The 15126-nt window shown below is 42.6% G+C and overlaps 1 protein-coding gene across 2 annotated transcripts in view; it reads left to right on the top strand.

Moving 5' to 3' along the window:
* The window catches only part of DYM (dymeclin), a 236759-nt gene that overhangs the window by 126435 nt on the left and 95198 nt on the right, over nt 1-15126 (top strand). The window contains exon 14 of one of the 2 annotated variants that reach the window (XM_071580989.1): nt 12156-12320. The exons of the other annotated variant lie outside the window; for it this stretch is intronic. Coding sequence (XP_071437090.1) covers nt 12156-12320 — 165 coding nt within the window. The remainder of the gene's footprint in view (nt 1-12155; nt 12321-15126) is intronic. 2 annotated transcript variants of the gene reach the window in all.

Raw genomic sequence — 15126 nt, forward strand, 5'->3', positions numbered from 1 at the left:
TGAATTTTGCTGTACTGTCAGTTGTGTGCACAGCAGGGTACCTGGAGAGATTTTTTGAGGCACCTGCTCAACCTTGGGCAGCTTTGCCTTGCTCTTCCTTGAGCTGATCACAGGCACAGCACTCTGTGTACAGGTGCTTTTTGTATTGTTCACTCTTTTCTTACTACTTAAACATACAGAGGTTCTCGAATCTGTGGAATGGCTTTTATTGGAGACAGAAGTGATTTATAAAGATCACAATAGGTTAAATAAAAGAAACATATGCTGGCCTTATTAGTAGCTTGTTGACCTAGATTAGCTGTGGGGAAGCTTCTAAGCTGATCAGTCATTCCAAAATTGGGAGGTGTCATTGCAATTAGGAGGAAAGGCTGTGACAAAAGGGGAGACAACAATTGTTCAGATAAGAGAAAAGAGAATATTATTAGCAAATGTGCTCTTGCTGGTCTGACTTAGTGATGCAAATAGAATGAAGTTATTTTTAAAAGGAAAGCAGAGTCCTTTGTTACTTACAATTGAGTGTAGTTGTGGTCAGATGTACTAAAATGCTGCTTTAGCAGTGTCAACAGCAAGAGGAGTGTTCCATGTGGGCTCTCCTGTTTTTGCCTGTGTGTAACATATGGAGGTGAGGTTTTAGGCTGATATCAGCTGTTTCCAACATGGAAATATCATTGAACTTGGTTTAAGCCTGGTTGAACATGCTGGGGATTCTGAGTGGGCGCCTGATGGGACAGTAATACCCTTGTCCCCCATCTGTTGTGGGCAGTCCAGCACCCCACGTGCCATGGGAAATGTTTGCAGCCCAGGACCCTCCAGCTCATGGGTCATGGGGAGTTCCCAGATGGACAGGCTTGCAGCTTCATTTAGGGATAGACAGGGAAAATGTTGCTTCTCTCTGTCTCAGGATCTTCTCACATGGAGCAGAGTGGTTTGAACTGTTTCCTGCTCTGCAGGTAGTGGCACAGGACTCCTTAAAAGTGACATTGTTGGTTGCTGACCTGGCTTAAAAAGGTATTTAGTACCTAAATATGCACCACTCCAAGAGCTTAGCTTTGGATAAAGCTGATCACTTTTTGTGTCTCTGCTGACTTTCAGGCCACAAACCATGGGATAATTGTGTCCTTTTGGAGGGGCAAAGGCACTACTACAACTCATTTGTCGTGCGCCATCCAGAAAATCATAGAATCAATTGGGTTGGAAAAGACCTCAGAGATCATCAAGTCCAACCCTTGGTCCACTCCAGTCTGTTTACTAGATGAGTGTCCTACAAACTGCAAAGTCATTCCTGGGCAGGATGTGTGAGTACATGAAAAAATCAGCATAGAACTGGGGTCTGTTGAAGCTTGTTCCCTGTTTCAGGGAGTACAGAGCATCACACTTGTCACAGAGAGCAGAATTCTGAGGGAGAAGGCCCCTTAGTGCCATCCTTAATTATTATGAGTGCCCCATTCATTGTTACTGTGCCACGTAAGTTCTTTGGAAATAGTTGAATTTGATAATAGTCTTCAAATCAGGGAATTAAACTTCTCTTTTCTGGTGGAACCATAAAACTGTTGATCTTGTGAATCTCTTCTGATTGAGAGGAAGAAATATGTGAGGAAACCTGTAGAGAAATTACTGTATTTGTGGTACACTTCCAGTGTTGTTTTACAGATGAATTTGCAGAATACACTGAGGTTGTTCTGAGTTGCATCACTTGCGTTTTCTGCACATTTAATAGCTAAAGGAAGCAAAAATGAGAAAGCCAGTAGCATTATTCCAGTCCTATTGGAACAATTTTAATTTTTTAGCTGCCCTGGAAAAAAGGTAAAGGCCAGTAAAATGTTTGATAGGTTGTATCCCACTGTATTATTTGGGGGGTTCGGGTCTCTAATGTACAGTGATGAGGATTATAGAATGGTTTGGGTTGGAAGGGACCTTAAAGATGATGTGAGTGTGATCCTTATGGCTTTTGCATTATAAAAACCCTGTTTGAATTACCAAGAATTCATCCTGCAGAAGATTATTCTGAGATTTAAAAAAACCCAAGGGAGTGCTAATAGTCTTTTAGAAACTCTTCTTTACTGTTCCAGTGGAGTCTTAGAAACTGCAGTGTTGTCTGGGTTTGTTTTGAATGGATCTTATTTATGGGACAGTGTTCCTTAACAGAAGTGGAGGTGACTCAGGATAGGGACTTGCTTGAACCTGTCATTTATCCTCAGTTGCAGAGTATTTGGCTCATTAATGCTTTATTCAGATACAGCATGTCCTCTTTCCTTTTTAGAATTTTTTTCTTTGGAAAAAGCAGTGCACTGTGATGTAAAGAAATGAATGACTAATGAGCTTAGAGGGGTTTATCTGACAAACTGAAATAGTGTTATGGCTCTAAGTAAACAGTGTCTGAAACAAAAATACAGCAAAAAATATTGCATTGATTATAAATTTTTTTCTTTGTCAGGCTGCTGCTTATTTCACATTTTAACTGATGTCATTATAGGTGTGTGGTGTGTGAAGGCAGGTTGGGTATGAGTAGGATGCAGGGTGAGGGAGGCAGAGCAGTTTAACACCCAACTGCCCTCTGTGCCCTCCAAGTTGCTTCTGAAAACTTTTCCACCACACCTGGAAATGTTCAGTTCATTCAGATTTTCAAACAGGCTTTCTAAGGGCTTTTAGGAATGCAAAATAACACTTTATGTAATTTCTGAGTCTCTTAAGTACTCAAACCAAGGTATTTACCACCACCATATACTCTCACTGTGATTTGCAGGGCTCACAAGGAGAATATTGCACTTTGAATCATCTGACATGTGTAAATGGAGGGTGAAACTACAGGTACAGGAGAGAGTCAGGATTTAACAACTTTAATGTGCACCAGACCTTTATAACCACCGAGTGACTCAACCTTTTAATGGTAATGGCCTTCAGCAAGTTTAGGAACGAACAGGCTTTTAGGCAAAGTAAATACACTTAGTTCTGCAGTGAACAGATAAATTTACAGTGGAGTTGTGCAGAGACATGTTTCTGTGACTCGTTAATTGTGTGCTCAGGTCTGCCATGCTCCAGCCGCCGCATCCCGGCTCCCGGTGGAGGATTTTCCATGCCCAGGCAGACGGAGATGCAAATGTCCCATTAATGAGGGTGTCGCAGCGTCGCTGTAATCCCGTGCAGAGCCTGTGAATTATCACAAGTGTCTAGCCAAGGGATAAAAGCGCAGGATGTTTCCAAAACAACATTCCCATAGTAGCATCTCTTAAGCTGCCAGGGGTATGTGCCTTCCAAGTAACCAGTGCATCTGGGTGATTAAAGCCTTCGCCCTTTGTCTGAAACATCAGAACTGAATAGACATTTCCTCCGAGCTCTTTCATATCTTTTTTTGCTTATGGGTCACCAGTTACTTGTGTCTGCTTTTAATATACAAATCCTTTTGTTCTTTTTTGATGGAACTTCATCTGTACAGAACTAATTTGGCCTTTCTATAGAAGAATCTCATATATTTCTCGTTTTGTTTTCAGTCTATCAGACATCTCCAGAGCTTGTTTGGTTTTCATTTCCTTGCTCTCCTTCACTATAAATACTTTCATGCATAAAGATAATGCTCCTCTCATAAGCCTGTTTTGTACACTTGGCCAGTGCTGTGACAGAGTGCTGCTTTAGGGCATGGGAACTTCTGTCTGTGACACACTATCACAAATAATCACTTCTTAAGTATTTAAATAATTTTCATCCTTTTCTTCTCTGTGTTGTTATGGCACCTTTAACCCTATAATGACCCCTTGCCCCCAAACTGCTGTTTTGCAATAATGCAATTTACAATCCTGTCATCACTCTGTGCTGTGAGATATAAATTTAGGGATCCTTGTATCTGAAAAGAAGGCCTGCAGGGGTGGGGTATTTTTAGATGAGGAAGTTAGGTGGGGGTCAAGGAGGAAAGAAAGTGCCAGCAGTGGAAAAGGATCAAGTCAAGGATTACTGGAGAGCTGACACATCCATGTCCATGGGACCTGGTGAAAAGCACCTGAGAATCCTGTGGATGTTGAGTCAGGACAATGCAAGACCACTGGAAGGCACCTGGGAAACTGCATCCAGGTTTTGAGCCTCTAGACACAGAAGAGGTGCCCAGCTGGAGCAGGCTCAGTGGGGGGCTCTTTGGTGGTTGAGGTCTGAGGTGGGAAGGTGGTCTGAGGGAACTGGGATTGTTCAGCCTGGAGGAGAAAAGGCTTCAGGGCAGGGCTATGGCAGGAGAGTCAGAGAAAGGGTGGGCAGCATTCCCATGTGGAGAAGGAGGTTATTGAGCAGAGGCAGCCAGGCACTTCATGGAGAAGTGTGTGACAGCAACACGAGGGAGAATGGTCAGGCGGTTCCAGCATTTTCCCACGGTCAGGGTAGTAATTGGCACAGCAGCACAGAGAAGGTGTAGAGTCTCTGTCCCTGGAGGCTTTCAAGACCAAACTGGATAAACCCCTGCACAGGTGTGAATTCAGTTTTAGCTCCACTTTCAGCAGGAGTTTGGGCTAGGGACCTCCTAAGGTCTTTTTCACTGTTCTTATGCATCTAAAATAAGAATAATAATTTAACAACAAAAAAAAAAAAACAAACGTGAAAAAGAAATGAGGAATTCTTAAAGAAACTTAACTGTGCTAACACCAGAGTGGCAGAAACTCACCACAAAGAAGCCCAAACCACCTTTCCATGAACACAACACACCAGTCTTTAATCTTAGTACTGAAAATCAAGTACACAGTAGTATTTCTGCTGTGGTTCATCAGTACCATGTCATCAGTGAGAGTGTAATAGGCAAGAATGAGAAGTTTAATCCAGAATTCTAATTTTGCATGATATGTGTGATGTGTTTTACTGTTGGCAGGAATCACAGAATCCTGGAATGGTTCAGACTGGAGGGGATCTTAAAAAATCATCTTATTCCACTGCCCTGCCATGGGCAGGGGCACCTTCCACTAGCCCAGGTTGCTCCAAGCCCTGCCCAACCTGGCCTTGAGACAGGCAGGAAGATGGTTTGCCTTTCAGCTGCTTATACCACATGAAATAACCTGAATAGGTGAAATTTTAGGCAGAAAGTCTCATGGAGTGGATGACCTAATTAATTGTTGTTATTATCTAGGTAGTATTTGAGTACAGAATGTATTTTGGTTGGGTTCATCTTTGGGAACAGAAGAGCAGTGACTAATGGCACTTCCTAGAACACAAATTATCAAACATGAACAATAGTAAAATGTTCATTGCACGTCATGACATTCTGCCCACGTGTACAGAGATAGTTCAGTGTGTTGACTAATGTGTACTGGTTTAATTAGCTTGTACTTTCATTTATTTTTCCTTTAAAGACTTTCATATTGGCTTTCCCATAGAATCATGTTGAAACAAAACCACCTTCTGAAAATACAGTGATTAAGTCTTCAGACTCAGTGGAAGATGTTATTTGCTGTGCATTTTTCAAATTCTGCCACAGAAACAGAATGACCTAAATATTTAATCAGGCTTAGGAGAACTGGCTTTTTTTATTGCTGCAGATTAATCTGGTTTCTCTGAGCTAATACACATGGCATGTATGTCTTCAAGACCTTTCTTTTCCTCAATAATGTTAAAGATTTATAGTCCTCATAAAATCTGGCATGCGCCAAGAGGAAGATTATGAATTACAACTACTTAAACATCAGCAATGGGAATTTTTCTTTTGGATCCTGTATATGATGTTTCAGCCTAGGTTGTATTCATAGAGGGATTAGTGAATACTGGTTTTATACCACTTTTCTATACCCTGCCCAATTTACTTCATTTCTGTCTGGTTAAGATGTTACCCTGGTGCTGTTTACATTTTTGCCTTTGATATATTTATTTTAAAATTGCAGTTGACTTCACTAGAGAAAATATCAAATTTCTGCTTTAAACAAATAAGGATGTAAGTGGCTTTGCATGTTGGCTCAGTGCTGTTGTCTTGTTCAAGTTTTAAATTTTGGATGAAAAAATTAATATAAGCTTATAATGAATTTCAGCACTTATTTTTGAACTCTTATTTTTGTTAGGTGTTTAGTCTGTGGCTGTAGTCTTGTGTACACTTCTTGAATTAATGTGGAGTTTGAGTTAAAAATTGGAAGTGATATGATCACCTAAACCAAAACAATTGCAGCGGCCATTTAGGATGTTGAATTTTTTTCAGAGAAACAGCAGGTTTGGAAGAATCTTCAGCAAAGGCTCATTTGTTTGTTGGTTTTGATTATCTGCATGTTTCACACAAGGTCCTTGGAGGGCTTCCAGATGATTGGGGAGACTCAGTAAAGCTGCAGGAAGCCAAGGCAGCCCGGGGGGAAAACCACATCCTGGGGCACATCAAACACAGTAAAACCAGTGGGGCAGGGGAGGGGATTGTCCCACTTTGTTCAGTGTTGGTGTGGCCTCGCCTCAGGCACTGTGTTCAGCTCACAGAAGGATGTGCAGGTCCCTGGGTGCATCCCAAGGAGGGCAGCAAAGCTGGGGAAAAGGTGCAAGGCATGTCCTGTGAGGAGCAGCTGAGCAGCCTGGACTTGTCTAGTGTGGGCAGGAGGAGACTGAGGGACAACCTGCCCTCTGCAGCTTCCTGAGGATCTGCTGACAGGACACATGGGAATGGTTTGAAGCCCCACAGGGGAGGTTCATAGAATCATAGAATGGATTGGGTTGGAAAAGCCCTCCGAGATCATCAAGTCCAACCCTTGGTCCAACTCCAGTCCCTTTACCAGATCATGGCACTCAGTGCCACGGCCAAGCTCAGCTGAAAAACCTCCAGGGATGGGGAATCCACCCCCTCTCTGGGCAGCCCATTCCAATCCCTGAGCACTCTCTCTGCAAAGGATTTTTTCTGCTCTCCAACTTCAATTTCCCCTGGCAGAGCTTGAGCCCATCGTGCCCCCTTGTCCTATTGCTGAGTGCCTGGGAGAAGAGACCAACCCCCACCTGGCCAGAACTTCCCTTCAGGGAGTTCTAGACAGTGCTGAGGTCACCTCTGAGCCTCCTCTTCTCCAGGCTAAACAATCTCAGACAACCTCAGACTGGCCATTGGGAAGCTTTTCCTTACCAAGAGGGTAGTCAAGCCCTGGAACAGACTTTTTACAGACCTTGTCAATCACAAAGTCATAGAACAGATTCGTTTGGAAGAGTCCTTAAGACTCATCATGTTCCACTCCCTGCCATGGACAGGGACACCTTCCACTATCCCAGGTTGCTCCAAGCCCCATCCAGCCTGGCCTTGGACACTTTCAGGGATGCAGGGACAGCCACACTTCTCTGGGCAGCCTGTGCTGTAACATGCTTTGACTTGGTCAGCCCTGAGCTGGTCAGGCTGTTGGACTTGACAGTCATTGTATGCCCCTTCCTGCTAAGAATATTGTCTTCTATTCACATGGAAACCTCCACCTTCCCTCTGCCTCTGGACATCAAACTCCCATGGATTTTAAAGGGTGTCTTTGATGCCCTCAATTAACTGCTGTCATGAGAATACCTTTATTGGTTGGGGTTGGCCAGACTCTGTGGAAAGAAGGCTTTTCTTTGGCTTCATCAAATTACAAATAAATATAGATATATTGGGTTAATTTTTATATGTATGTAAAAGTTACATGTTTCCCCTACATGTGCCTGGGTGTCAGGCAGTGAAGAGCATGTACAGGGAGGGTCTCAACCTTCAATTTAACTACTGCTGGTTCAGACAAATCTAAAAAGCTCTGAGGGAGGACCAGAGCTCCAGGATTAGAAGAGATTGGGATAAGCAGGTGAGAATATTCTCACAGCAGCCAGATGAAGGCGTTCACCTCTCAGAAGATTGATGAGAACAGGCTGTCCTTGCAGGGTGGAAGAGGGAAGGACAGCTCCAGAAGCTGGGAAGACTTACAAGCAGGAGCAGTTATCCCTTGGAGCAAATTTTCTTTTTTTTCTAGAAGGTTTATGTAGCTGACTGATGTGGCTCATTTGGTTTTTTTTCCTTTTTCCCCCCTTCTTTTTGGTCTTACTTGCCAGCCAATACTGCAGCTTCCTCCCTGCCTTCTCAGTTTAGACCAGCTGCTGGGCAAGGTTAGACAGTGCCAGGATTATGGAAGGAAACATTTTCATGGATGCCAGAAACATGAGTAGAAGAAATTCTGAAGTAGCAGGTAGTTTATAAGCATCTTCACAGATGTCAGGTTCTCTGTGCTGCTGGTACAATGTCACATTATTTTAGGCATATTTTTATTCCAAAATACATGTTATTGATGGTTAGCAAGTGAGCATTTTCAGTGTTGGTTTTGGTGTTTTGTTCAAATGTTGTTTTTTTTCTTTCAGTTCCCCATACTTGATATGTAGTAAAGTGAAAAACAAGAAGCCTGTAAAAAATACCTATGGAAGTAAACCCTTGGAGCCTTTTAAATACCACTTTCTGACTTTGTAAAGGTTGAATTTGATGCTTTTCCTTGATGCCTTTCAGTTTCGAGCATCCTCACTTAAAGATGTTGTTGGGTTTCCATGTTCATGTTCATTTCCATTCAGCTTTTGTTCTGGAATCACAAGGGAATTCCAGGTGATCCAGTGTCAGACGTGGATGGCAACCACCCAAAGGATCCTGGCACTTTAATCTCCAGGGCATTGATGCCAACCTCTCTTGCTCTGGATCTGAAAATTTTGGAGTTCTGTGGCTTTCATGGCCATGACTGTTAAAGACAAAGGAAGTTGATATCTTGAAGTTTAATGGATCATATGGAACTTTAATAAATTCAAATTTCTGGAGAATATCACTGTGGTAACATTTATGTAGTGAAAAGGCATTGGAGGAATTTTATTTTTTTCATGGCAAGAAAGAAAAAGTGAAAACTTATCATTATATATGAATAGTTGTATATTTTTAGTTGGGATAACTCAAGTCCACCCTAATTTCCCTGACACATTTATGTAGTAGGACACTCTACTTTTTAGCTATTAGAAGTTGACACTGTCCTACTGTGTTACCAGAATTCAAAATGTTGATCAGATGGCTTTTTATAAGAGAGGATTACAATCATTTGGAGTGGGATTTTAGTACCATGTGAGCTGCATTTTTGTCCTCCAGGTAAACAGAATACATGAATAATACACACACATAAATTAAATGCAATGCTCTTTATTTTCTGCAACAGTGCTTTTCCCAATTTTCTCAGCACTGTGTTATATTTGAAGATTGCCTTTTGCTGTAAGGTGAAAGAAATGTCCCCCACAGAACATAAAGAAAACAAAAATTCTGGTAACACATAACTATAGATGTAGCTGAAAATCCTATTTCTGGTGGATCAAGTAGGCTGATTTCAAACTCATGATTAGTTAGTGAAAATTCAATGTCAACTTTTGTTAATGTACATGCTCTTAAAAGAACTAAGCCTTGTTATTCTTCAGGTTTACCTTAGAGGATTTAATAATGGAGATGCTTAATCTTCAGTATGATACAATCTCTGGTGATCAAAGTGACTGTTAAAAACTCCAGTTTTGTGGGATTGCGTTGATCTTGGTTTAAAATCAGACTTTTCAGTAAACAAGTTCAGCTTTGAAAATAGGAGCAGCCTAATAAATTTCTCCTCCTCCCACCACATGCTGTGGTCTCATCCAGGTCATGGGTTCAATCCCCTGTGTGAGCCATTGATTTAAGAGTTGGACTTGATGAACCTTGGGGGTCCCTTCCAGCTCAGAATAGTCTGTGATTCTGTGATTCAGCTAAACCTAAATGTGATGATTGTGACTGAGGGATCAAGTCTTGTTCTTCCTGTCTATGGAGAGGAGTCAAAGATAAGTGATACCCTTTCCCCTGTGGAAACAGGCTGGGAGAGCTGGGGGGGTCACCTGGAGAAGAGAAGGCTCCAGGGACACCTGAGAGCCTCTGCCAGTGCCTAAAGGGGCTCCAGGAGAGCTGGAGAGGGACAGGGGACAAGGCATGGAGTGACAGGACACAGGGAATGGCTTCCCAGTGCCAGAGGGCAGGGTTAGATGGGATATTGGGAAGGAATTGCTGGCTGTGTGAGGGTGGGGAGGCCCTGGCACAGGTTGGGCAGAGAAGCTGTGTCTGCCCCTGGATCCCTGGAAGTGTCCAAGGCCAGGTTGGAAGGGGCTTGAAGCAACCTGGGCTAGTGGAAGGTGTCCCTGCCCATGGCAGGAAGTTGGAGCAAGATGGTCTTGAACCAACCCAAAGCATGCTGTGATTCTACAATAGCAAGTCCTTTCAATTTCTTGACAAATCTAACAAGATTAAATGTCTGGAATAAGACCTATACAGGCTTGAAATAAGGTACAGTTTTGTAGTAACAAGGCTGGTTAAATACACTAAATGGGAACAGTGGATTTAAATCTTCTGAGCATCATCATTCTGAAATATGCACTTTAATCTGGTTTAGGAAAAAAATTCTGTGGTCTCTGTGGGTAGTTGGAAGAGGAGGCTGTGGGTTGAAGGCTTTCCTCAGTATGGGATCCTGTAATCTTTATATTCTCCATCCCTGGCCTGTGGAGTGGAGAGAACAGCCTGTGTTGCTTGAAAGATGCTGTGGTCAGAAAAAAAAAAGGCATGAAAGCTTAGGAAATGTCGTCCTTTGCAGCTACTTTCTCTCCTGAAAATTATTGTTATTTCTGCAAATGAAGTGTCAAAAGGGATTGTGTGTTCCTCAACTTCCAGAGCACAGGTAGGTAATTGATTTAACCTGGTAGTGAATGTTGTTTAAAGCCAAGCAATGGGAGATTTGAATTTGATAATACCTTGGGCTTAGAGCCCTACTGGTTGTACCCAGGGATGAGCTGCCAGTGGCACTTTTTTCTGTCCTATTCTTTGCCCAAGGTATACAAATAATTTTGTGGCTGGAAGGAGTGTTTTAGCCACACTTGACTATGTCCAACAGGGATTGTAGAGAGGAACCAGCCTGGGAAATGCAGGTGGTTGGTGCAAAACCCCTGGCCAAGTTTTCACCTATGAAGCCATGAAATTGATGGGGTTTTTTGATTTGGTCAGGATGTTGTAGCCTGGAGTTCATGTGTTTGTTGATTCTTGCCAAAGTCAGGAAAAGACATTTAATTTCATAAAATCTTCACTGGAAGCTTTTCCATGGGCATGTCTGTCCTGGGGAGATAGGAGGTTGCAGTGGGAACAACAGCCAGCCTGATAGGACCACCATGAACTGACTTTTTATCTCATAGTATATTCATCTGCTTAAGTCATGCTGGAGGACTTTGAATCATAGAATCATTTAGGTTGGAAAAGATCCCCAGGATGACGTGACAAAGTTCAACTTTAAGGTCTTTGAGTCACATCATCACATCACGTCATCACACTTGCCATGCCCTGGGGCTGTGCACTGTTAAGCAGTGAAGTGTTTTCTATGAAAACCCTGAAACAAAGGTTGGTTGAGGTTTTATTTTGTGTGTGCTTCAGAGTTTTTCACAGGTGAACTGCTCTAATGAATTTATTTTCATTTCCATTATGAGTGGGAGGATATTCTGTTCATGGGCATAGGCAATATATCTCTTATTCAGAGTTGCTCAATATGAATATTAAATGTTTCATTGCTTGCTCTATAGTTACTTCATGGAAGTGATTGTAGGTTTTCTTGGAAAAGCTGGCCAGGTCTTAATTGTGTAAGTTGTTTATGATAAAGCACCATGTTTGAGGAACCAGAATTAAATACAGGAGTACTGTACCACTGGAATCCCAGGCTGCAGGGGCAGTTCATGCTGGTCAGTAATTGTGTGTGAACTTCCCCCCTTAATTTAGGTGTGAATTTTCATGAAAATTAGTTAAATCTTGTGAATACTCTCAGACTTCTTTAAAAGTAAATTTTGCAAACCAGGGCCAGTCCCCTGCACTTTTCGGGCAGGTTGAGAGAGGCATAAAATTTTTTTTAAGATGATATTGACTCAGAAAAAAAAAAGGTGGGGGGGACACACCCAAAAGAAGCCCAGATTCTTGTGTCTCTAATGCCTGAGGGCTGGCAGGTTCTCTTTGCAGAGGGGACACAACCAGTGTGTGGGCTCAGGCACAGGATCCCTCTGTCTCTTGGAACTGTTGTTTTATGTCAAACCGCCCCATTGCTTTCTTGGCATCTTCCATTGACTCTTGGCACAAAACCCAAGGATGTTAAACCATGACTTAGCTTTCTCAAAGGAAAATACCTCTTTTTTCTGTTTTGTCTCCCTCTGCCCTTGTCTTTCAGTTATACCTGCCGCCACTTGCGGAGATATGTGTATGTCTTGGACAAACTGTATTTCCCCCACTCCCACTGCTCTACGCTGCAGCATTGCTTCTCGACCCTCAGTGACAATGGAGAGGAACTCTTGTCTTTAACTTGTTCTCACATTCTCAGATCCTATGCTTCCAGGTTATTAACCTCTGCTCTCCATTTACTGCATGCTGCATGCTCTGTGCCTGGTCTGTGCATGCTTCCAGTTGACTGATGAATAACTTTGATTTCTGAGGGGATGGTTTGTGTCTTTGTGGCATCCTCAATGTTGTATATACTTAAAACTGTGGTAGAAATGGGAGTCTGATAATGATTTGGTTTTATCTTTTTAAAGTTATAATACAAATTCTGTGGCCTTTGGAAGTTTTAAATGCTTTTTATGTTGAAGTGTTTTAATCCTTTTCCAAAGCTATGACATAGGAACCATGAGCTGTGATTCACAAACCTTCCATGCAGTTGTGTGGTTTATTTGGAATTAGGGCAGAGATGTAAGTTCTCCTGCATTTAAGTGTCTAATACTTCCTTGATGCCCATTGTTAGGGTAATATTTTCTATATGACTTGCTTTTGAAGAATGGAAATCACAGAACTTTTCCCTCAGTTCAGTAAATTTTCATGACAGTTAATCATAGGATCATTTATGTTGGAGAAACCCTCCAAGATCATGAAATCCAGCACTGCCAAGGCCACCACTAACCCATGTCCCCAGGTGCCACATCCACATGCCTCTCAATTTCCCCCAGAGCTGGGGACTCCACCCCTGCCCTGGTCAGCTCTGCCAGGGCTGGACAACCCTTTCCATGAAGAAATTTTTCCCAATATAGAACCTAAACCTTCCCTGGCACAACCTGAGTCCATTTCCCCGTGTTCTGTCACTTGTCCTTTGGGAGAAGGGACCAACAATTAAGAAAGTTCTGTCTTTTTTGATATGCCTGGTCAATTTTGATTATGCAGAGTAAGAATGATGAGAATCCACCAGCCCAAAATGACAACATAAAATCCTTGTGCATGATGCAGAATTATAGGTGCTCTTCAAAAACTGTGAAGAGGGTGAATTTAGAAATAAATTCTGTTTGCAATACCAAAGGATTTCTCTAAGCTGTTTATTCCAAGTTAAAATGTAAGTTTTGCTATTTCACTGTGGATGCTGCAGATAATTAAATATATTTACCAAGATCCTAAAAGCTTTAGGAAAACAAGGAAAAAATGGCGTGACAAAATTGATCAGAACATGGAAAGCATCCAGGGTGGAAATGCAGCTTCCCAGCTAAGCCAGCACACAATAGCAGGAGACCACACAGTAAACATAAGTAAAACCATCTTGATTGTCAAGGGAAGAAAATATGCCATGCAAGCTGAAATAGCTCCTTTTGTGTAGAAGAGAAAATTTTATAGTGGTACATGATAATGGAGAGTTACACTGAAGGATCTCAACAGGAGATGAAAATCTAGCTGTCCCAGGGGCATTCCCTGGATTAATTTGGAACAGGAATATGGTATTAAAGTAGCCAAAAGCCTAAGACTTCAAAGGCTTATTTAAAAATTAATACTAATAATGTTGGCAGTCCACAGCAAAATCTTGTTTAAGATGTGATGTTTTACATGTAGGAGTGATATCCTGAGAACATAAAGAAATAGCATAATTCTCCCAGCTTGTTTCCATGACATTTTGGTAATTCTGTACAGTGGCAACACTATGACATTAAGGTGACAGAATCATACTTGGGAGACCAAGTGCTGTCCCATGGATATTGCATCCTTCAGTTGTTTTATGTATGAAAATAAACACTGATAATACTTTTATGCATTCTCACCTAGCAAAGTTTTTAAGGTGAAAAGTTCATCTTGTTATTCCCTGCACTGAAACTGATGGAGAAATAGTTTATTGGTGTCACTTTCTGAAATGGGACTTTATGCATCAGTTGAGACACATTAGAATGCATCAGTCTGGGAGATTGTAAAATCTCAGATTTTCATTGCAGGTTATCCTTTTCTGAGACAGGAGAATAACAGAGGATTTGGAGTAGAAATTGCTGCTGGGGAAATATAGAGAGAGCAGTTTTTAATGGCCAGGTCTCTGTTGTTCTGGTACTGCATGATTAGAAAAGTGTTTGCTCAGGAAACCTGCCTACTCAGGTCTGTAAATAGTATCAAATACAGCAGCATAATTGAGTTGTCAAAAGTTTTTGTATGAATCCATGCATCCCTTGTGTATTAAATACTGCAGCATTTTATCCTGTGAACAGCCTGATTAGACAAGAGATGAAATTTATAAATTACTGAAGCCAGAGGATAATTAACTGATACTCCCAGATGGTGCTGCCTGTCTTTGTACATCCCACAGAATTAGAGGGTTTATTACTACTTGAGTATTCATGGTTGAATGAAACATACTCAAAAGCAGCAGGACAGGGAGGATTCTGCCCCTCAGGTAAGACCCCACCTGCAGAGCTGCCCCAGTCCCGGGGACCAGCAGCACAAGGACATGGAGCTGCTGGAGCGAGTCCAGAGGAGGCCACGGAGATGCTCCAGGGCTGGAGCCCCTCTGCTCTGGAGCCAGCCTGGAGAGCTGGGGGGGCTCACCTGGAGAAGAGAAGGCTCCAGGCACACCTGAGAGCCACTGCCAGTGCCTAAAGGGGCTCCAGGAGAGCTGGAGAGGGACTGGGGACAAGGCATGGAGGAACAGGACACAGGGAATGGCTTCTCAGTGCCAGAGGGAAGGGTTAGGTGGATACTGGGAAGGAATTGCTGGCTGTGTGAGGGTGGGCAGGCCCTGGCACAGGTTGGGCAGAGAAGCTGTGGCTGCCCCTTGATCCCTGGGAGTGTCCAAGACCAGGTTAGACTGGGCTTGGAGCAACCTGGGCTGGTGGAAGGTGTCCCTGCCCATAGCGGGGGGTGGAACTGAGTGATCCTTGCGGTCCTTTCCAACCCAAACCAGTCAGTTC

This window comes from Pithys albifrons, chromosome Z (genome assembly GCF_047495875.1).
Source record: "Pithys albifrons albifrons isolate INPA30051 chromosome Z, PitAlb_v1, whole genome shotgun sequence".
Taxonomy (NCBI): domain Eukaryota; kingdom Metazoa; phylum Chordata; class Aves; order Passeriformes; family Thamnophilidae; genus Pithys; species Pithys albifrons.